Source organism: Poecilia reticulata, linkage group LG23 (assembly GCF_000633615.1).
Source record: "Poecilia reticulata strain Guanapo linkage group LG23, Guppy_female_1.0+MT, whole genome shotgun sequence".
NCBI lineage: Eukaryota > Metazoa > Chordata > Actinopteri > Cyprinodontiformes > Poeciliidae > Poecilia > Poecilia reticulata.
The window spans coordinates 2,685,653-2,708,563 of record NC_024353.1 but is presented as its reverse complement, the minus strand read 5'-3'; the positions used below and the strand labels follow the sequence as shown (position 1 = coordinate 2,708,563).

Sequence of the window (22,911 nt, the reverse complement as noted above, 5' to 3'; positions counted from 1 at the left end):
TATTTATATTTGGTAACACCATTAGATTAGATTAAAATTAAAAAATATTTTATTGATCCAATATTGAGGAAATCAAATAATGGAAGTTAATTTACCATTTAGCTTAAGGAGTGAAGTTTATATGATTAAAATATCAGTAGATGTGAACATTAAGTTATATGGTTAAGCTCATTACTTTGCGAAGTAATGAGCCAAGTTAAGTTCTGCACCCCATAACTAGAGCTTGGAGAATCCTAAAAATGAGTCAAATCAACGCGCCTAGAGGTATAAAACAATTATTTTCAATTTTACTATTATAATTAAATTTCCACTAAGTGAATAAAAAGTGTAGAAATGTTTATTTAGAGGTCCAGGCACCCCTTGAAATGGATCGTCCCAATTTCTGAACCTGCCGTTAACATCCCACCCCTATCAATCAAATTTAGCTGTTAAAGAGCCTTCTATGTTCACCCTGAACGAACCACCGTCAGCTCATCCAAAGTAAGTAGACAAATAAATGTTGAAATTATATCACTATCAGGTTTTCTCTTCAGGTTACTTAATTACATCGTGTTGTTTCTTCAGTTACAGTTTTGCTAGGTCATGCTAACAACAAACGGCTTTTTCTGGCCTTACGAACTGAAGTTAGCTTACGATTTATAACTTGTGATTCTGCCGCTGTTCAAAGGGCTCTTACGCCGAACCGGAAGCTTTGAATCAGATGCAAACTTCAGAGTCTTATCACTTTAAAAATGAAAAGACTCTGAAGTGGCCAACTGATTTTATTACAGCCTTTTTATGAGACTACAGCTCAAGGGAAAAAATTTATTTTTTACTGCTTTTACTACCACTACAAATAGGTCAGTGTTTAAGACGCTCACAGCCTAATCTTCCGATTAAATAATTGGTTCATACCTTAACTGCAGGTGAGGAATAAAGTGCTAAATTTTGCTGCACCTCCCTCTTTATCACGTAGTAAAGTGTTTATCCTTCATATTTTTTTATGTCAATTCTAAGATGGCTTGTTACATACAATTATAGTAGCAGAAAATGCTTACATTTACTACCAATGACTGATTTTCATAAAGTTAACATTGAAATGCAATTATTTTATGACTACACCACTGCAGTTAAAAAGCTTGGATATTTATGGAGTTGTAGCAAAGTCTGAAAATATATAGTATTTGATATAAAACTGTTCCAAAGCCAGACTTGGTTAAAGACCTGTGAAGGAGATATCACCTTTTTCCTGTACAGAGCAGGACATGTACAACGTTAATGTCAATTAAAGACATCATACAAGGCATGAATACCATTTGATTGCACATGGTTCTGTGGATTCCTTATGATGACAAACTGCAAATGTAATCCTACTTGAGCCTTGTTGAAGTTCATAGAAGACTACTGCAAGACAAACTGTTCACTAACTGTATAATGTGAAGTCAGTAGAAGTAATTTGCAGACAGCTTGCAGCTGCTGAAGTTACTTTTAGACTATTGTCACAAATCTGCCTTGCAGTCAAGGATCATTTTATAAACACTGCTGCAATTTAGTGACTGGAAATATGCCAAATTATACCTAATTAATTTACCATGTTCTACTTAAGTAGCATATAATTTGAATTCATACAAATACAATATATTTTCCTTGTAATTGTAAATGAATTTAAGGACTAAAATAATGTGAACCATTGTGCTTTATAGAGGGGACAAAATGAAAACATACATTAAACTGTTTTCAAAAAAATGCATTGCAACAAATTAAAAGCATTTTAATTTTCACTGAAAATGCCTTTTATTTGTACAGTAATGAACCCAAAATATCAAGGAAGTTTAACACAAGCACAGCATTGTTACATACTTTGGAGTAGGCCTGATCTCCTGTCCATTCTTGTACCACTTTAGATCCACTGTGGGGTCTGCCAGCTCAACTATCAAGCGGATCTTTCCACCTTTATCCACCTGGTATGCTGGATCCAACTTCTTTGCAAAGGCTTAAAACCACAGCAGTAATCAGTGAAATTAATTTTCAATTTCTTTATATAAAATATTCAGAAACCCCTCTACCTGCACTCTTCTTTTCCTCTTTGGGCATCTTTTTCATCCTTTTCAGGAGACCCCTGAGGTCGGTGATGCCGTACATGAAGGCAATTTTCTCATACTGGTCTGGCCTGGCGTTCTTCAGGATCTCCCACACATCCACCTCTGGGGTGTCGTCTTGCTGTTTGTGCTCCCTAGTTTCGCCATGTACAAGGTAGAAATATGAATACACGCACCGTATGCTGGACTTTGCAACATGTCCTGAGGAACTACTATTTACCTAAAAGAAAGGTAATGGGAGTTAATGTAATCATTTCACTGCTTAATTCTTATATTTCTTTAATATTCTTTTTCACGAGTTCCTCAGGACATGTCACCCAAAGGGATGGACGTAATACATAACTCTCTTTGTGTTGACTTTAGATCTGATCTCATATGTTAATGATAAAAAGGTGGACAAAAAAACGGAAGGTTTTGTTTTAGGGAAGTAGAGAGTTAATAGGGTTTGGAGGAGTTTTCCATGGGTCTGTCCCTCAGGAGTCTACTTAATAAAACGGAATTTATAATTTTTCTGTTTTGGGACAAAATATTAATTTCCCATGCATCATCTGCTCCACAGGTTCAGGCCTTCTCCGTTTTTTGCCATTTTATTTCATTGTTGCGTGAAATAAAATACCAGCAGCACAAGCAAGCAATCTGACAAACACAAGCATATTTCCTTTCACGATGCTTTAAATTTAAAATATTTTTATTTTAACAATAATAAAATACTTGAATTTATTATTTTTACAGCTGTAAATCTTTTGGGGATTAAAGGGAAATAATTAGATAAAATTATCACCTATCCCAAATAATTTTGCTGTAATCTGATATACACAGTCAGGGCATTTTATGGCATAACATTTGGCATTGTCTTGCTAAAATGAGCAACACCAAAAAAAAAAAAAAAAACACTGTGTATGATGTAAGAAACTTTCATTTTGTTAAGTTCAACATATTTTCCTTGCTTTGCTATCTTATCAGTTCAAGCGCTCCAATAACCACTGGCTCAATAAGCAATGTCTCAGTCTTATAAAATAATCTTTGTGTAATTACTCTAATCTTTTACTGTGAGAATTGCATTTGTTGGATGAACGAAGGGATGGAGGGTAAATATTGAAGGTATGTTAAAGAGGAATTCTGATGTGTAGTTTAAAATATGGGTGGAAGAAATATAAGGAAAATTACACATGGTCCAATCAGAGATGAATGAAGTTTTTAATGGGGAAATCTTTAGAAAAATGAGGAATCAAACCCTGCGAGGATAAAAGTGTTTAATTACATGCAGCATGCAGGAATTTAAGAACTGCTCCTGTAAACAGCCCATCCCTTTGTTGTTCTCCATTTTGAGTGATCACTTCAGAAATGCTCTTGCGTCGTTAAATGTTGCGTTTTTCCTTACGACGGGAGATGAGTGTACATATTAGATCAAACAAAGAACCATCAGTCAGACCTTTCTTTCTATGACATTTCCCCAAATGTCGGAAAGGTTGAATTTAAGGAAAAAAAAGCATGAATTACTATTCTATTATTTCTTGCTTTTCTCATCTGTTTATTTGCAGTCAGTTATAAAGAAAACTGAAATAAACATGATGGTATTACCTTACATTTCTAAACTGAAACAGATGTGTAGTGATAACACTATTTTACAGCATCATTTCTCAGTGGCCCACATCAGTAATGATCCAAAATGGCGCTCTTTGCTTCATACAGTGAGTTGATGCAAGGCCCATCTCTAACATTACTGACTTCTGAGTGAGCAGGTAGAAATGCTGCTTTCAAAATAAAGTGTTACCATGCTACAGGAGGCCAACACTCTTGCTCGTCCAATTCCTGGAGCTACACGTCATGCTGGGGAATCTACAGGATTACAGTACTCACCTGCAGTAAGGTCTAATTGTTTTATTACCAATATCTTTCACCTTACTAACCTTTGATTTCTGAATATGTAGGGGAGAAGAAGAGACAGGCCCAAAATAAATGTGTATTTTAGCTCATGAACAGTGATTCTGTGCTCATAATTGTAATCCTGCACAGTATCTCAACTATGCAACATAGTTGTGAGCCGCAACAATAAGTTGACTATCGAGCTTCATCACATCTATTTAAGTCAAATCTTACTTTGATGATACGATGGAGCTATTTTAATATCTGAATATTTTTGTTTTATTTAAAGGTGCAGTGTGTGTGTGTGTTTGTTTTAAACTTCTAATGAAGACAAATAGTCACAGTTGTACAAAATGTGAGGAAACAAAATCTAGTTCAACTTAAAAAAAAAATCAGTCTTTGTTTTTTAGCAAGCCTGCTAACCAGATAACATTTCATCTTGTAAATAACATTTACTGCTTTTGAACTTTTTGTTCACTTAAACCAGGGTCTTCTACTGGAAACACTTCTGCTTTTGACCTGAATTATTCGCATAGTGAAGGTTTTTGTAATTTACTAAAGGTTCAGACCGTGTGCACAATTTCCAAAACGACAACTACGTCCTCTGTAGGCACATCAATGCTAGCAAGTTGGATTTTTTCCCTCCTTTTTTAGCTTTTCAGTTGGATTTTATTGTCAAAATATATATTATAATTTGTACTAAGATCTTATACTTAAACAGCTTTTACACATTGCACCTTTAAAACACCCTTTACAATATGATTAACTTGTTTTGTTTGTGTACATTTTTAATACAAAAATTAATATGATTAATTTCTTCTGTCAAATTGCTTTAGCAAACAATTATCTAAATTTTTGACACATTTTGATTAAATATAACTCCCTGACAGAAGAGATGTAAGAACAATTTTTTGGGCTATGAAATTTAGAACAGTGTAATTCTCAACCTCTTCATCTAACACTGGTAATGATTAAAGTAATAAAACACTAATTTAACTTCCTGCTTATACAAAAGCCTCATACAATATTTACAAAAGATGTGAAATGAAAGAAAAAGAAGCACATCCAAAAAAAAAAAAACGTGAAAAGGACAAACTCGGGGTCAGGATGTGTTTCTCACCTATGTTTAAGGAGACCACTAAAGTCAAGCTCTCCTGCATCTTCTTGTCCTTCACTGCTGTTGTTAACGGGGAGAAATTATTGAACATTAAATTAGACTTGCAGTTGTTACCAACACTAGAAAACAATGCTATAAGAGCAACACAAAGCAAAAGCTCTCTCGATCAGTGAGTTAGCGTCGAGTTAACTCATGATTTGTGCTTACAGAGAAACCTTTATTTGGTCTTTGTGTGGATAAAAACTCAAAATAAGGTTGTTTGTGTAGCACTCATCGAGAACAGTCCCAGCCAGAATTGTCACAATGTTTCTGAAATGTTGAAGCAACATTACTGAATAGCAGCATTGTGGTAATACGGTGGATCTGGGATGCTTTGCATTGCTCTGCATTGTTCAAATCGAGATTTAAAGTGCAAGAGTTGGCCTTTAATTACACATTCAATCAAGTAATTGACTTGTAATTACCTGGAGGAAAGGTTAATGACATTACCAATATCTTGTAGAACTTGTATTTAGTTGTATTACCCGATGGAGAAATGTTCACCATTGCTTCACAATGTAAAATAATTTTTTTACTTTTGAATTCCAGCATACTGAGAAATTTAGAGATTTTATCAAATCATGAAATATCTTAAAACAATTTGCCACTATACATATAATGGTTCTTTCTGACGTCTCGTGGGTTATTTTTTATTACCTTCTTTTGAATGCTGATCGAATATCAATAGCTTGTGAGCTTTCAACTTCTGTAAAACATAAGAAACATACATATAATTGCATGATTATTTCCACTAGGAATTTATGTGATCAGTTTTAACAATTTTTATTGTTGTGACCAACCTTTAACTTCCAAATCAAAGGAACAGCTGTCAAACTTGTCCTTGTAGGTCACCTCACACCTGTAGTTTCCAGCATAGTTATCTTTGGCCTTGATGATGTGCATCTCAAAGGTGTGGATCTGCCAACAGGACGATGTACCAGAGTTTATAAACTGCACTGTTATTGGAGAACTTGGATGCATGAGTATGTTTATGTTACCTTGGTTTGTCGCTCAAATGTCTCTTTAAGTTGCAGGTGTTTCCCTGTCTTGCTGGCCAGGTCCATCCATTTCCCTTTAAACCATTTAACAGTCGGTTTGCGGAGAAGATCTTTAGCTTCCACCTTGGCAGCAAAAGTGATGTCACCCCCTGAAACAAATTAAAAGGAAATTGACTATTTCTAAAGAGTGATCCAGTGAATGATACGTTGTTTTGTACTCTAAACACCGATCTAGGAATTAGCTTTCATCTCCAACCCTTTCCTTGTTTACCTTGTCTGCTGATTTTTAGTCTGTTTTTAATTTAATCCACAAGATGATATTTAAGTGGCTTCTCTGCAGAAACTGCATAGAGGTGTATAAGCTACTTCCTGATCTGGGTAATTTGTTGTTGCTGTTTTAAAGGATTAATAAATTCATCCAACTTCATAGAAACAAGAGTTCACTTTAATCAAACGAAGACTTGGGTTTTAGATTCAGTCGAGTTCAAAATGAACCAGACGTTCGATTACAGTTTGATTAAAGTGGCCTATAGAGGACTGGTGTTAATACATCCTGAAAATCTGCCTAATTTCTTGCCCCCATCCTCAGAATAATACGATTACATCTGGGAATTCCTCATGTAAATCCACAATGTAACTCCTATTGAACTCCATCGGTGCTGTCCAATGCATCTCCTTTGTTTTGTATTTCTTGTTAAGAATTACGGTCAGGGATTTTTTTTAACACTCACCCACAGTGACAGTTCCACTCTGTGGCCTCTCGATCAGCAGCGTAGACAGCGGCGGATTGTCGATTGGTTTGTCTACATCCTCTGGGGCCTGACCCTCTCCCAGAGACCACACTGACCAATAAGGAAAAGCAAATTCATAACTCGGAACTGTTCTGTTCCTTCATACAATACCCACCTGTTGTTTGTGAAAGCTTTGTGTGAACATAGTCTTGCAAGTATAAAAGAAACAACTAAAACGCAACAGTCAGACAATTTCCCATACTTTCAACATTCACACTTCATACAGCGGCAAAAATTTAGCTTTTTGCGACATGAGAAGCATTAAAACAGATGTAAGCAACAACATGTGATGTGATATGAGTTCATAATTTTATTTGATGGAGTTATAGATATTCTAAAATCACAATGTCAGCATGATGACAAACTTTGCTTTTATCAAATGTATGTTTATTGAACTTTGATAGTGTACTGTCTTAATATTTTAACCTATTTTACTATCCTAATACTGATTAGCTTATTTCTAAATGGCTAATACAGAGATGAGAAGCGCCGCCATTTGTGAATAATGATAATACAGGCAGTACTTTTCCATACTTATGAAGTATTTCTACACGTTGCTCACCTGAAACTTGCATGTTACTTATTAGAATCTACTGACTATTTTTTTCCACAACTTACATGATACTTTGTGGAACTTCATTACTGTATTATGAGATATCTAGTACTTGGTAATCACAGGGTACTTTCAAGAATCTGGTTGACTTGAAAGTACTTTCTAAAGGGTATTTTCAAAGACCAGGCTATGTTTTAAGGTGGTTTGTAATCAGGTATCTTCATTATTTTATTGGTTACTTTCCAAAAATTGATTCAAATTCAAAAATACTTTATTGATCTCAAAGTGAAATTAAACATTGCTGTAACTCATATTAATTCAAATTCTTGAAAGAGTTATTGTAGATGAGTGATGACTGTTGGCAGGAAAGATCTCCCGTTGAGATTTGTATTACAGCTAATACCGGAAACGTACAGGTTAACTTTTTAGTTGTGGTACTGTCAGTTGTAATCTGCAAGTTCAAGAGTGCTACTAGTTACAACTCCCTGAAGCTGCACTGTGAGTTCCAGAAAGTACCCTGCAAGTACCCGAAAAAAATCCAGGAAAGTACCCTGTAAGTTCTCAAAACGTACAGTGTAATTGTAGAACGTATTCTGCAGATTTGAGAAAAGTACTAACTGTATTATGCATTGCCAAAAATGTTTTTAACAACCTTGTTTTATCTTAAAGGGCTGTGGAGGGACAGCTGTTTCTACTTCTCGTACAAAGCAAGCAGATTTCTTTTGTTTCCTTATACTTGTAACTACTTGGAAGTACGTGTTACCTGAGTCTTTTCTGCCCGTGGTTGCCACAGGGGCACTATCATCTAAACAAAAAGAGAAATTTACAATATATTGTAAGAAATAGTTCTGTAAAGTCTATGAAGCAAGCAAGCAAGCAGTCATGAAATCTGAGAGCTACAAGCAGTTAGACATGCACACAGGGATGAAAAGATTCCTAAAGCAAGAAAATAAATATTATTACCAGGATTCAGATAATTTATGTCATATCAACCAGAATTTTCCTATTAAAATTTCTTCTGTTTAGGATTTGAATGCAGAAATTGTCATTTGTTTATTAAACTTTTGAAGGACACTTTAGTTTGTTTTAATTTGTTAGCAAGAGGACATTTGTATAGTTTTTAAAAAACACAAAATCTCCAAAATCAAACGTCTCTACTATGTTTCCTACATTTAGTCATGTTTAATTAGACTACACTAGTTTGGTAGGAGGGACTGAAGTGATGCTGGGTTTTAACCAAAGGATCTTACTAGGCAGGTCAATTGAGAGTTTCTTCACTGTATTGCCATCTTCTGTGGGGAAAAAACACAGTTACCATCAAATCAGTTAAGGTACTCTTAAAAAAAAGAAAGAAAAAACACTTTTTCTCATCCTTTTTACTGCAAATGGTGTATGTGAAAGGAAAATTTAAAACAGAACCAGAACCATTTATTTTGTAGCAACTTAGTAAAACTGCGTCGGGTTTGAGGCAGCGTTGCATTACTCCCTGTTTGTTTAATTTATTCATCAAGTAATTGTTACTGAATCATTTAAATATGCTTTATATTCAAGAGAAGCTTCAATTTTGTATTTGTCAGTGGGTTTATTGAGTTTTTGGTAGTGTGTTCAATAATCATTCTGTTTTTATTCAATCATTTTTTTCCTTTTATTTGTTTGTTTGTATGTAAATCTTACTATTTTGGCAGTGATGTTCAAAATGTTCATCATTCATTTTTAATTCTTTTCAAAGTCCAAGTAAAATTTCTCACAAGATGTAGCAAAACACAAACGTTTCATAGTACATCACTCAAAATAGACTATAAATCACCACATCATGAAGCACATCATGCTAATGTAAGTATGCTAACGCTAATGTAAAAAATATTCTTGATGCAAAACAAGCAAAGAGAACTTAATAAAAAGACCAAAATGTGATGAGTGTCTTAAAATACTGAACTAATTATTTTTCCCTTTTTGAAAGCTGGGGGGGAAGTTAAAGTATGGGGAACAAGAATAATAAGTTAAATCCATGTTTTTACTTGTGTCTTTATTTAGTTTTTTATTCTGCCTGTAACGTTTTTCTTAAGCAGAATGAGGAGGTTCCTTTTTGATTACTTACCTTTCACACAAATTGTATCTGTTCATATTGTTAGACCTAAAAACATCACTTTGTCTTTGATTCCATGGAATTACGGGCTGGGTTTGAGCCTTTGCACTGTATTGTATGTACGTTTTATTCTGGATGTCTTCGTGCCAATTATCACTAAGACTGAACTGGTTAAGATACATGGCTCCTGTCACATGGCAAATTTGAAGTCCTTGGGGCATTCTTGGCAGGGAATAACCTCTAACCCAAGTGAAAATAAAAGGTTATATAAAGTCTTTTTAAAAAGCTCAGCTGCTTGGTTATTGGAGTTTGCATTTTTAAGATTCATGTCCACTTTTAGTAGCTTTTGCTCTGTAGAAACATGCACTTTATCTGAGATAGAGACATGGGAATAAGTCACATTATTAAAGCGGCATACTTACCAGCCGGAGGGGGAGAGCTAGTGCCCTCCTTTACAGCAGGGCCAGAGGACTCTGCTTGCTCATTCACCCCAACCCTACTAGGCTCTCGTTGGTTTGAACCGTTCTCGACAGGGTTCTGCTCCTGAGCCACCACAGCCTGTATTGGCTCAGGCCCAATGGGCTCTGGTTTCTTCCCATCAGTCTCTACTGGCTCTTTCCCCTCTGCTACCGACTCTGTATAGCAGACAAAGCGCCAGGCTGGAGCAGCAAGCACAAACACTGGCTGCCTGACAAGGCAGCACTTGTTCAGGCAAAGTTGGTATAAACGGCTGAAGACCAGATGGACTAAACCTCGCCTTTGCTTTTTGATCTTAAAAGGGGACCTGTTAGGCAAAATTCACATTTTGTATGTTTCTCTTCTTCCATTTTGGTCTCCACTTCTTCTAGAAACAGCTTAAAAACACTCAGCCATATTTTGACAATAAATTAAGGTTTTTGGTGTCTGGAAAAGGAGTCATTTCAAAAACCTTCCAAATGTAACTTCATTAATCAGCAGGCACTGCCCTTCACCTAGCGAATCCTAGCTGAGCTCTGGCACATTTGGTCAGCTTTATGTGTGGTACAATGGCTGCTGGAAAAGCCAAGTGTTGTTTTGTCGACTTGCCATGGAGAATCCACTTGCTGCATTTTTGTTGGTTGTGCAAGGAGGCTCCACTTCTGCTTTTCAAAGATGTATGGTTGTATAATTGCACATCTGTTTACTGCTATTTTCACTTGTGAGTGTAAACATTGAGTTTGGGGAGTGTGACCAGCAGCAGCTTATTTGGATTTAAAGTGACAAGACGCCCTAAAACAGACCATTCTAAAAGGAGCTCAATATAGGAAGAACTGATCAGACTAAAATCTCATTGTCTGAAGGATTTTGTGCAAAAAAAAAAATTATAAACATGTTTTGTATTTGTCATAGACCTATCTTAACCTGTTCAACAGGTCACCTTTAAACAGTTTTAGCTTGCTAATATTTGCCAGTAACATCTGACTAACGTAGGAATCTCCAAATTCAAAGCATTATCCATCTGGTCTTTGCATATCTATACTGTAGAGTGATCAAGGGGGCAGGGATTTGCTCCATGTATGATCTGATTACTTGTAAAATTTAATTTGACCAGTAAGACATTTACCAGTTAAATCCCTTTTTTATGCCTCCTGTTTGATGACTCTACATGACATATGTCACCAGCAATGACACTGCCACAGCTTGAGTTAGTAACGGCATCATATTCCAGTTAGAGGAGCACATGCTTCTAGATTTGACTGATCTAAGCTACCTAAACCAAGTTTTTGTGTGAGCATACAGTGCAAGAAAAGTGCAGCTTCAGGCCTCTTTAAGTGAATTAAGAACAAAAAACGGTGATGGCACACAACACAAAAACGCGTGATGCAAGTGGGATGTGCAAGAGGTGCCACAGTGTTGGGGCGTGACATAAACAGTGCGGTGGCAACATTACCCACCTGGTGGGGGAGAAACCTCCAGGGAAATCTCAGGCAGGGTGGGGGCACCATTACTGTCTGGGGCAACACTTTCTGAGCATGTGACAAATATATTGGTGGATGGAGCAACTGCTTTAAATGAGCACAAAGCTTCAACATCTGCACTCATTCACACACTCACGCAGATTACCCACCTACCTGAACAAAACCACACACCCTTCACCTCAGCAAATTTTACTCTGTAGAGTTCTCAGTTTAAATACATGGCAGATATGGGGCGAGTTGTTGTTGCTAGGAAACGGTAAAAAACTCCTCCCATCATGTGACCAAACCGTTCAGAGAAATGCATCTTTTATTAAAGTTAGTGAAGGTAAGAACCTCATAAAGTGGTTAGATTTTTATTTCTTAAACATTTTTCACTCTTAAAAGGAAATATAGTCAATCATAAGTTTCATAAGAATAATTTTTAAATTTGCATTTGTGTGTTGCCCCCTTCACTCCCAAAGTAGCTGTAATTATAGTGTGGAACTGAAAACAAAATTCAGGCTACATAGATTTTTATTTTATTTTATTATTTTGTAAAAAGTTTTCTTTCACTTCTTTGAGTTGGTCATACAATCTAACTAAAATATATTGCAGCTGGAGGTTGTAATATAACAAAATGTGAAAATGGATGGATGGATGAAAAATATCAAGATGTATTAGTAGGCCTTCCAAAATGAGCAATAAATCAGTTGATCGCATAAATTAAAATGAGCTTAAATTTGTATCTTTTGTCTCTTCATCTTCAGTCTGGTGCTTTAACCTCAACTAGCCCATTTTGTGACGGGCAATTTTATTTACAAATGAATTACATTTGTTGTTTCTGTTAATTTATTTTTGGATGTTTAAAATGTCTTCCAGTTCCAGTATTGAATATTTGTTTGAGTTTAAAGTTTGTTGCTCTTTGAGAATGTGTTTTTGCATTGTTATGCCATGACACGAACATGGTTTCAAAATAACAATACTATCGCAATAATTTATCGCAATAACTTCTGGGACAATTTATCATCTAGCAAGATTTATCATGACAGGGCTAACTATTAGCGCTCTATGGCGTTGAGCTATGAACTAGTGAACAGAATTATTTATCTGAACAGTTCCCTGGATTATTTTTAGTTAGACTCTAAAAAGATGAGCTCTTCCCCCCTCGACCATGTTGGAGCCCCAAGATGCTCCGGCTCCAAGGTCAAACCCCCAGCCCCCGCTAAAAGCCTGTTAGATGCCAGCAACTTGCTCACATGGGATGGCAGGGCCGTCAGCTGAAACAACAAAGGGGGATCAGCTGGTGGGAGAGGAATGCATGAGATGTTGACGGCCTCGTCACAGATAAGTCCGGAGAGCAGCAACACGTCCATACTGCTGTCTATTGGCTCCACATTTACACTCCCATGTGTGTGTGTTGCCAGTTTTACACCACTTTTTATCGTCAAGATGTATTTCTTTCTGTCCTGCACTCATGCAGGTCTGTGCTGGCTTGTTTGATGTGCAAATTTCAACGGAAAGATTCTATAAATGTCTTGATTTTGATTTTCTTGCTTTTCATTTGGTAGCTATTAGTTTTTGAACCAAACTGTGGAAGATTTCCCATCTTTGGGAGCTCTAATCTGCTTGCTAGTCTGTGAGGTGACCGTGAGATAAGACGTGCACTCACCTTCTGGCTGGCCATTTGGCGTCTCGTCTACAGAAAGACAAACAAAGCAACAGACAAGATAGTAAGACATCTTGTGTAATGTCTTTAATGCGATTATCACCTTTTTGTTTTCTTCTGTTTGAACACGTTGACCCCCACTTTGATACATGCTCACCATCAGCTTTGTTGTCTTTGTGCTGGATTATGGCACACACTTGATTCTACATGACTTGAACTAATAAAAAAACTTTACAAATTTTACTTTACAACTTTACATTAACTTAGTTACATCTACTTGAGTAACGTTTTGGAAAAAGATTTCTTTTAGGAGTATTTTTACTACGCCGTGCTTTTTACTTGAGTAATTTCATTTTGAAGTATCGCCGCTCTTTCATGAGTAAAATTTCTGGATGCTCTACCGACTGTGAGTAACTTCATTAAATAAAGAACAAACATGTTTTGACCAAAAATTCACCAACACACACCTGCAGTTTCTTTTTGTTACGTAAGTTTTATATTGAAAGAAATTGATTTGGAAAAAATGTTTACTTTCCTGGTTTTGTTATGTCCAATAAAATATTTTCAGTTTGTTCCAAAAGACTTGTACTTGTACCAAAATTTCCATATATATCTGGTCCGTCTGGTGTAATTTTAAAATATTAATTGTTTCTTACTCTTAATTGAGCTACTTTTTTACATTTTATTGTTGAAGTAGTGCAACTCTTACTTGAGGACAATTTTTGGGTGCAGTTCTGTTTATGATGCAGGGCGATTTGTTGCTAACATATTTTCAGACTGTTTACGTGCATAGCTGCTTTAGCTAACACTTAGCATAGTAAAAATGTGCTTCCTCAGACTATGAAGTTATCCTAAAGGTGCTTCATATAATGCAACATTTTCAGTGAAACACAAACTGTATTTGCTTTCTTCCAGTTGCCAGAGTCTATGCTTTTTCTGGTAGAAATTTAAAAATGGAATCAGATCAGTTAGGAAAGCAACTTGAAATACTTTGATTTTGTAGGTATCTTAAATAAACAAAGAAAATGTCAGATGTTGTCCTAATTTCAAAAATGTTTCTTTTCCAAGCTCAATAATCTGGGTCTGTCTCAGCGCTCAGTTTTCACCTCTTAGTTATGTTTGAAGAACCTCTAATGCTGAGCCAGTAGAAGCTTATTGCAGCTGCTTTTGTCTGGGATTTTATTCTTTTGGTAATTATCCATATCTCATAGTCAAATGTGAGAGTCAGAATGAAGACAGGCCAGTAAAATCAAAGCTTTGCTTTTTGGCCCAGTTCTTTTTTTTAACCAATCAGAGCAACACCCATATTACTGAAGATGAGATCTCTCCATCTCGTGCTCCTAACATCACTCATGAACAAGATACTTAGATACTTACTACTGACACTCTGCTGCTTGATCACCAGTATTAACACAACACCAACACCACTACTGCACATCCACTGCCTGCAACCTGCCTGAATGATCGAGTTTCCTTTATTAGTCATTTCATGATGGTGGAAATCCAAGTTCAGGTTGACCCTATGTATGTTAATAATTAGCTTAAACCAAGAGAGGTTTGGTCTCATTTAACTTCAGACAGTTAAGGGGGGAAAAGCTGTGTGTTGTTTTATTTGATGTATGTAAACTTCTGGTTTCAACTGTACATTAATAAATGTAACCCGATACTGGCCTGTCAACGGAAATAAACTAAAACTAACACTGAGCTCAGCATAAAGGCATTGGAAACAGGATAGGGACAGGCTCAGAGGAAGAATGAAAAAACTTTTTTGATGGAAAGATGTGGCCGAATGGGAGAGGGAAGTTCAATCTCGAACTCATTAATTGAAGCACAATATTTTTCGCATACTGATACTTTCAGAAAAGTTGTTAATTTGAGGTTGAAAATGAATATTTTAAAATAAAAAGTGACTGAGCCATGACTTTTGTTTTGTTGGTATCTTGTACTTCTGTAAAATGGCATCGGTACAAGTCTGATTGTGTACTCTCTTCTTAAAGGGCCCATTAAACTTCCTTCTCGGTCTCAAAATGAACCACTCCCCAGTCTCACTTCATAACAATGCGATGCTGGCCACTCGACCACAATCCTGCAGGGTCACATCATCCACCCAAGACTGACCCTCGGCCTCTTGGTCTCATCACCGCTGAGATAATGAGTGTGGAGAAAGGTTTTGTTTTACCCCGGAGGGCTCCCAATGCAGCTGACATGGTTGCAGGTATGTGCAGCTGTTGTCCGTGCTGGCCTGCAGACAGGAGGGCTCATATAGGCTCAAATGAGAGCCAAATTGCCATCAGCTTTATATTTTCCTTAAATAAACCTTTATGATGTTGGCAAAGGCAATCTGATAGCAAGACTGTTTGTTCCTATCTTTGTTTTTTTCTATCTGTGACTCCTTTTGTCTTTGGTTGAAGTAGATGAGAACTGCCCTCAGGTGATAATTAACTGCTGACAGCCCTTCCCCTTTTTACCACAGGTTAGATTAATGATGTGGTATCCCGTAACACAAAGCAACATGGCCAGAAGGCAGAGTCAGGAGAGAATGATGGATTGGATATAATAAATATCACGAGGTGAAGACATTGGTCTTGCAACCATTGATACTAAGAGGTTGTAAACAGTGCGGACAACCCCAAAGGGCCATGTGGGCAAGTTTAATAGGGAAGTGCCTGACCTCTAAGTGATCCATCTCTAGCGGAAAGTGGCAGCGAGACGTCTGTGTTGGTGCGTGGCAGGAAAGGAATAGGGGGAGAGGTTGGGCGGCAATAGCTGGAGATGGCACCGAACAAGGCGCAGGGATTAAAAGTGCGTTCATTCTGAACTATTCCAGGGACAAGAATCTGTTTCCCAAGAGACCCACAGACGACCATTTCTAATGTTGACTTGGGTGTCTAAAACAACGGCGCTGTCCCCACCCCCCTTCCTCAGCTGTTCAGATTCATTTAAAGAACAATGGTTTTCCACTCATTTATCTGCTGGTTTGGTAGCTATTTTTGGGAAGGATGTGTTGCAGGCTTTACTTTGCCATGGCTTAGTGTAACGTTGATGGCTGCAGACGGACAGTTGTTATAACGTGTTTCTGATTCTAAAAACGATACTTTCTAAATCTTAAATGAGCAAAGAAACAGACGAGTCGATCCACTGGGCTGACCAAGCCAGGCTTTGAGAACGCTAAACTCAAGACAAGTTTCTACATTGAGTTTAAAGGAATTTTCTCTTCCATCTACAGCTTTTAATTTGTCCTAAGAAAAAGAACCAAAGAGCACTTATTGGAAGAAAAATGTCTGGATAAAAACACTGACTTCTGTGACTTGAGTATTAGAGCCACACTAAGAAGTAAAAAACAAAAGAAGCTGTGGTCTCATGTCATGACATTAACATGACTTTATCTTTGTTATTTTCTAACTTTACTGTTTTCTTAGTATGGCCCTAATTTCTCCAAACAACTTTAAGGTACAGATGATGCTCTAGAATAACCATGAAACTTATTGATATCTTGCTCAGCTTCTCAAAAGTTGTTCCTAATTAATTTGGACTGGAGCTATTGGTTAACGTCTCGTTTCACCATGTTTTTCTTTGTTAAATAGAGATCAGGACTGATTCTACCCTAATAGCCGTTGCCATAGTAGAAAAGACGTTCATTGATGGCCAGATTTAGGTGGAAGCTTCTACTTTGAGGAAAAATGATTTGCTTCTGGCAAAGATTTATAGCTACCATAAGCTGTGCTTACATTACAAATGTGGGCAAAACTTGGTCAATATTCTGCTAATGTAAAAAAAAAAAATGCAATTTTGCAATTGCTGTGTTTCCATTAAATAAGAAAGGCAGTTAAAATCACACTTGAATAAGTTTGTTCTTGCCATAAGTCATTAAAACAACATGCCATGTCATCATCCTCCTACCACTTTCTGTCGTTTTCTTTGTGGTTTGCACCAGTTGCAACATCTGATTGTTGTTGATCTGGTTTTTGCAAAATAAACCAATTTCCATACGGCCAAAAACCCGCCTTATCCTACTGCCAGTTTTTCTTTTTTTTAAATTGGCACATTTCCATTTAGCAAATTTATTTTTGAAATGTCAAATTGAGCAGTTATACGGTCAATGGATCGCAGCTATTGACTAAAACCTGGAGGAAAGTCAACCTGTTGTAAAGGATTCATCTCCAAGAACCAGATATTTTAAACCTTGTAAAGTTCAATCTATAGTTTGGCTGAAGAATAGCTCCTAAAGATCTTTAGTAGATCTTAATGAATATCCTGATTTATCCTTTTGAGATGCCAGTTAAATGGTAATGGAAATGTGTTAGAATCGTTCCCCGTTTCTCACCTTTAGTGACGTCTCACTGCGGTCAAATTATTAAACCAAGTCCTACTTTCAATGTCTGTGTTTCGGCTAACTCTAAAAACTCTAAACACGGAAAAGCACCAGCCAATCTTAAATAGCCATTAAAACTTGCATCCTTTTACCCAAACACTAAATAATACATTCAAGTTATTCTATATGTACTTGAGTGGCCAAAGAACTGGAGACGGCTTTGCTAACGAGGAGTTGGCGAGAGGCGTAATGCCTATGATGACAGACACAAGCAGTGTGCTGATGGACATGAAGGTTCAGATGAAAACGGGTTTGCTGGGCGGGACAAAAGGTGGGTTGTGATGCTGTGGTTGGTTGAATTTGGATGTGCAGGGGGACGGTCTCGACGGACAAAATAGGCCATTTCTGCTTGGCTACACAAGTCATCAGGAAGGCATTTAGAGGATCTATCCCTTGTATGGCTTCTCTAAATTCAAATTGCATCATCCTTCCTGAGACGTTTGCTTCACCACATTCCTGCGCTGCTCTCCATCATCGGATCTTTCTCCAGTCGGGGCGCAACAACACTACCCATCCACACACCTCGGGTCAATTCTTGCACCAAAGATGGCAGAGACATGCATGCATCAGTAATACAATACCACTGTCAAAGTCACTTTGAGTATTCCTGTGTATGAGCTGGCAGGGAAGCCGCAAAGTGATGGATCCCCTGCAGTGAGAAGCAACTGTCTTCTCCCTCAAAGACGTATTAATAGAAATAAATTCTCCGTTTGCATCCCAGGTCCATACTCTATTCAACACGTTATTTTTTCACCCAGAGTTTGGTTAAAACCAGCAGAGCAGCAGGTGTGATTTGGACTTTTTTAATGCATGAAGGCAGCTTATAATCAGGACTCCTACCTTTCTTTGTTGGCTCTGGCATCTTGAGCCGGCTTGCGAGGCAACTTTAGATTTCTGCAGGTAGATGCAGTCAGTGGGTGTGACTTTAAGTCTTTGGACTCGCCTTAGTCCAGGTAAACAAAATGATGATGATGAGAGTTTAAAAGAAACGATGATGATCCTCTCAAACAGCAGCTGATGAGGATGAGTCTTAGTAGGGGGGAGACTGGAGGACCAGTGACAGATCCAGGGGGGGGGACTGGCTTTAAGGGCTTATATTGAGAGGAGTAATGCTCCTCCTCTCCGTGGTGGAGCTCTGTGCTGCAATTATAGCACATTTATTGTGTAAAATAAACAAAATATTACTAGATTTCTATATCATTGGCTCATAAATATCAGATCATCACCTTCCTAAAATAATAATAGTGATTGTTTGTGCCTAAAACATCTTCTTGTTCGTTTGTTTTTTTTGCCATAATCACGTTTGGCAAAAAAAGAAAAATGACTTCGGCCATTATTTCAGGAAGCTAAAACCTTAAACAAATGTCATGTTAAATCCATTAGTTCAAATGACACAATCAATTTAAACAGCAAAGTATTGAAGACGGCTGTTTGCATCTAATTAGAAAATTTATTTTAAGGTTTTCAGGCTCTTTTTAGGAAGATTAACCGAAATTAAACTATTTTCAGCCTCCATTTGTTCAGAATGTGAAATTATCTCTGTCACTTGAGTTCCAGAGATAAGTATTTGCTGATGTTATTGCAGCTGTATTTTAGTTTCGTTGAGCTCCTCCTGCTTATTTTGGGGTTATTCCCTTGACAGACGAACAACAATAGCAGGAGGGTGGGATATAAAAGGAAAAGGTGTCATCATTGTCACGGGTTTCGGGCTGACGTCATTCTCAAACGAAGTGCAGCACATTCAGTGAATCTGTTGATTTATATTGAAAGAAAAGTTAAACATGACAAGCAGGGAGCCGGTGCAGATTCCAGATATCGATTTAATCCAGGTGGAATGCTTGCCAAGAACAGCAGGCTTACCGACCCAGAGAATAAATACAGGGGAGATGCTTGGAGGGAGGCAAAATACTCTATACTTAGAAAGCCATCATAAACCTTGACATTTGACACGTGCATGTGGAGAATTTTATTGTGAATTTAATAGTCCTGGTTGAACCGTTTGGCTCATCAAACTATATGTCAGGTCTGTGCTTTGATGGGGTTAAAGAGAGATTAAATGCCAAAGCTGCAGGAAACGACCGACAACAAGCCCAGAACTCTGCAGTTCAACAGGAATGCTCAAACGTCTGGAGGGACTCTTAACTCCAACAAAGTTGCTTTTGATTAAATTTGTTGGGTCAATTCTTTGCAGAACTGCACTTTGCTGCAAATGCAGCTTCAAGTCTTGTTGTATTTGGCAGATTTGAACATCAATAGACTGAGTTCTTTTAATTCAAGCCCAGTCTGCTGTAAACAAATCTTCAGTTTTATTTAGTTCTGGTTTTTTATGGTTGTTGTCCTGATAGAAGTTGAACAACTGCCTCAGTCTCTAGATTTTCACAGCCTCTAAATGTTTACTTTTATCTGTAAACAGATAAAAGTAAACAAAGTACATACTGGATCTTATTCAGGTGAATCCTGAATAAGGCCACACTATTGAGATTTTACATTGTAAGCTTTGTATCTCTTCCTTCCACTTTACAGTTATTATTTAGTTCATACAAATACATAAAAGTTTGTGGTTATAATGTGAGAAAATGTTGGAAAAACTTTCGTAATTTCATTTTTTTCAGACTTCCACATTTGCATTTCAGTAAATGGTGGATATGGGGAAGTGGGCCTGACGGTGGCATATCCAGTTGGTAATTCGTGGAACATAAGAAGAAACCGAAACATGAAGGAGCTGCTTTGAGAAGGACTACACTGACACCCTCTGGTTTTTAAGGTACGTGTCGACTTCCTCCATATTACATCCAGCTGAGAGCCAAACGCCAACTAACAGGCATCAAAAATCAAAACAGATTTGGATTCAAACCTCAGAGACTTTCTGTGCAAACACAATAATCAGAGGAAATCTTTCAGTCAGAAACAACAGAAACATAAGGGAAACATTGTTAATGCTACCAGGCGGCATTAACAGGATTTCTATTGCAAACAAAACATTTTTCCCATATTTTAAGAAAAATAATCTGTACTTTTTCATCAATTTTAAAAAATTATTGACTTGACTCAATCTCCCATTTCTTGCTGAAAAGTTACTTCTATGTTAATTTTGTCTTATTTTAAGTCTAGGATATTTGGACTAGAAACTAGACCAAAAATACTTGGTAATATTTTGAGATTTTGCAGTGCAACACAGTTGATTGTTTTATTTTGTAATTCTAAATGCGCTGGTTGACTTTTGATGACCTCTAGAAACATTTATTCATATCCTTAAAATGATAATTCCTTGAGTAAAAATGTTGTTTAATTTAAAGAAGCTGGGGTTCCCAACTCCACTCAGTTTAATGTCAGTGTCGGTGCACTGTAAAAACACAAAATCTTACCAAATATATTAATTTTTAGAGCAAGATATTGGAGCTTGTTTTAAGTCACTAATTCCTTATTACTGATGAAAAAGTACTGGTTCATTGGCAGATTATTTCACTTACAACATGAGAAAATGTCTTATTATAAGTGAAATAATTTGACAGTGGACTTAGCAGTTTAAGATTAAGAAATTATTTACTTAAAAGAAGTTAATACTTTCTGCTGAAAAGTTACTTGTAAGTTAGTTTTGTCTTATTTTAAGTGAACTAAAATAGTTGCCAAAAGTACTTGGTAAGATTTTGTGTTTTTGCAGTGCGCTTCAGTCATTTCATCATGATGTATTTCTACTTCCTTTAGTGCAGATATATTAGCACACTTAAAATAAGATAAAATTAACTTATAAGTAACTTTTCAAAAAGATAAGAGCTTCTTTTAAGTCAGCAATTCTTTAACATTCATGAAAAAGTTCCACTAATGAAATCTTTAACTTAAAATGACATTTTCATCAATATTAAGGAATTATTTACTTAAAACAAGCTTGCATATCTTGCTGAAGTTATTTGTAAGTTAGCTTTGTTATTTCAAGTGTATTAAGATATTTGCAATACAACCTAAGATTGTGTTGTTGCATTGTGTATGTAAATATCTTAGCCTGTGTGTATAATTTTGAAAATACACAACACGTTTAAACTTGTTCAAGTTCTAGACAAAGAACAATTCATTTACACTCATGATGGTTGTGTTCATCATGTGTGTTATGAGAGGAATTACAGCAAAGTGTACTTAAACTATAAATTTAACGTGAAAGCAAGTTTTTATTTAGTTCTGTATTTACACCGCAGTAAAATGTGAAAAGAGAGAGTGTACAGTAGATCTACGAATCTCCTCCGTGGCCCTTCTGCAGCGATGTCAGCGTGTCCCGGCTGAACTGGTAGGTGAGTTTTTTCTTCACCTTGAAGATCTGACCCGACCGGGCGTAGTTCCTCAGAGCGCGGGACATCTTCTGGTACGTCATGGGCCTCTTGTTGCCCTTCCTCTGGCCCCAGAGCGCCGCCACCTGGTCTTTGTTCCTGGAGGAGAAGCTGAACACGCCGGGCGGCGCCGGCGCCCAGGACAGGCAGTGGGCCATGCTCGGGTCCTGCAGCATCTCAAACAGGAAGTGGAAGAGCCGCAGCCTTCTGCCTGCAGGTGTTGAGCAAACCGTGAGCGGCACACGTGACGAAAGGGGATTTAAAGGGGAGAGGTTTAATAGAAAATTCACAGCAGTTAATGCTGGTTACAGTTAATCATTCCCTCAACTACATCCATTCCCAGAAAATCTCTTAAGAGATCATAGATCTGTATGTCAGCGGCCAGGACTTGTAAACACTGCGGTTATCTGATAGATATGTAAAATAAGCTGGTGCGCTAAGCCAAGCACAGCTCCATTGTGTTTTACAGTAAAGGGCAGGTCTCTTATTTGCTCTCTTGGTATTATTTCCCCCAGGCTAATAGCAACTGTGACAATAACAGTGTCTAATGACCAGAAAAAAGGAGAACTCACCCCTCCCTGCTGCAGCGGCCGGGTGTTTGGATGATTGTCTCGCTGAAACAAAGTTTGGCACTGACCCACACTCAGACAATGTCGCTGTTGTGTTTTGGCCAAAGACGGCTCGGGCATCATGGTTTAGGAAGGTCTGAAATACAGGCTTGACGTCCTGTGATGGAGTCAGAAAATGAAAATGTCAACAAAAAACTCGTTTAATTCATTAATTTTGTTCAAAAAGTGCAGCTGGCATAGATTCGTTACATACAGACTGATTGATTTAATTTATTTCTTTTAACTACTGAATGCACAATTGCACAATTGTGTTGTTGCTTTTTGACATTAGCTAAATCTTGGCACATTTGTAGTGGAAACACAGCCAATGGCAACTTCTGCATTTCTCCACTTTTCCTCCAGACTTGAAGGCCTTCAGAATTAAAAGTAAAAATTACTTCTGCCTAAAAAAAGCTGTGCTTTGAACATTTGAACAACATTTCAGGCCTTTTTTTCCCTGAGATAAAATCAGACATTCAGCCTGCGCCAACCTACACCTTTT

General features: G+C 37.2%; 1 protein-coding gene and 1 long non-coding RNA gene across 22 annotated transcripts in view; one reads left to right on the top strand and one right to left on the bottom strand.

Moving 5' to 3' along the window:
* The window catches only part of mybpc1 (myosin binding protein C1), a 31,869-nt gene extending 13,332 nt beyond the window's left edge, over window positions 1–18,537 (bottom strand). For 3 of the 20 annotated variants that reach the window (XM_008400507.1, XM_008400510.1, XM_008400517.1), the window contains exons 1-14: window positions 18,323–18,537; window positions 13,114–13,140; window positions 11,442–11,513; window positions 9,951–10,163; window positions 8,693–8,734; window positions 8,206–8,247; window positions 6,830–6,940; window positions 6,099–6,247; window positions 5,901–6,018; window positions 5,758–5,806; window positions 5,065–5,121; window positions 3,989–3,997; window positions 2,046–2,212; window positions 1,840–1,972 (exon numbers count right to left, since the gene is read on the bottom strand). In XM_008400507.1, coding sequence (XP_008398729.1) covers window positions 1,840–1,972; window positions 2,046–2,212; window positions 3,989–3,997; window positions 5,065–5,121; window positions 5,758–5,806; window positions 5,901–6,018; window positions 6,099–6,247; window positions 6,830–6,940; window positions 8,206–8,247; window positions 8,693–8,734; window positions 9,951–10,163; window positions 11,442–11,513; window positions 13,114–13,140; window positions 18,323–18,344 — 1,211 coding nt within the window. In that variant the 5' untranslated portion in view covers window positions 18,345–18,537. The remainder of the gene's footprint in view (window positions 1–1,839; window positions 1,973–2,045; window positions 2,213–3,988; window positions 3,998–5,064; window positions 5,122–5,757; window positions 5,807–5,900; window positions 6,019–6,098; window positions 6,248–6,829; window positions 6,941–8,205; window positions 8,248–8,692; window positions 8,735–9,950; window positions 10,164–11,441; window positions 11,514–13,113; window positions 13,141–18,322) is intronic. The other 17 variants (XM_008400509.1, XM_008400511.1, XM_008400513.1 and 14 more) reach the window with 15 other exon arrangements.
* On the top strand, window positions 271–22,288 carry LOC108165878 (uncharacterized). Of its 2 annotated transcripts, none has more exons than XR_001776209.1 (6): window positions 271–480; window positions 1,884–1,943; window positions 2,092–2,232; window positions 20,095–20,246; window positions 21,673–21,761; window positions 21,877–22,288. It is a non-coding gene; the product is annotated as an uncharacterized LOC108165878 (long non-coding RNA). The 2 variants fall into 2 exon arrangements; XR_001776208.1 differs by having other exon boundaries at window positions 21,673–21,765.
* Window positions 22,289–22,911: the final 623 nt, after the last annotated feature.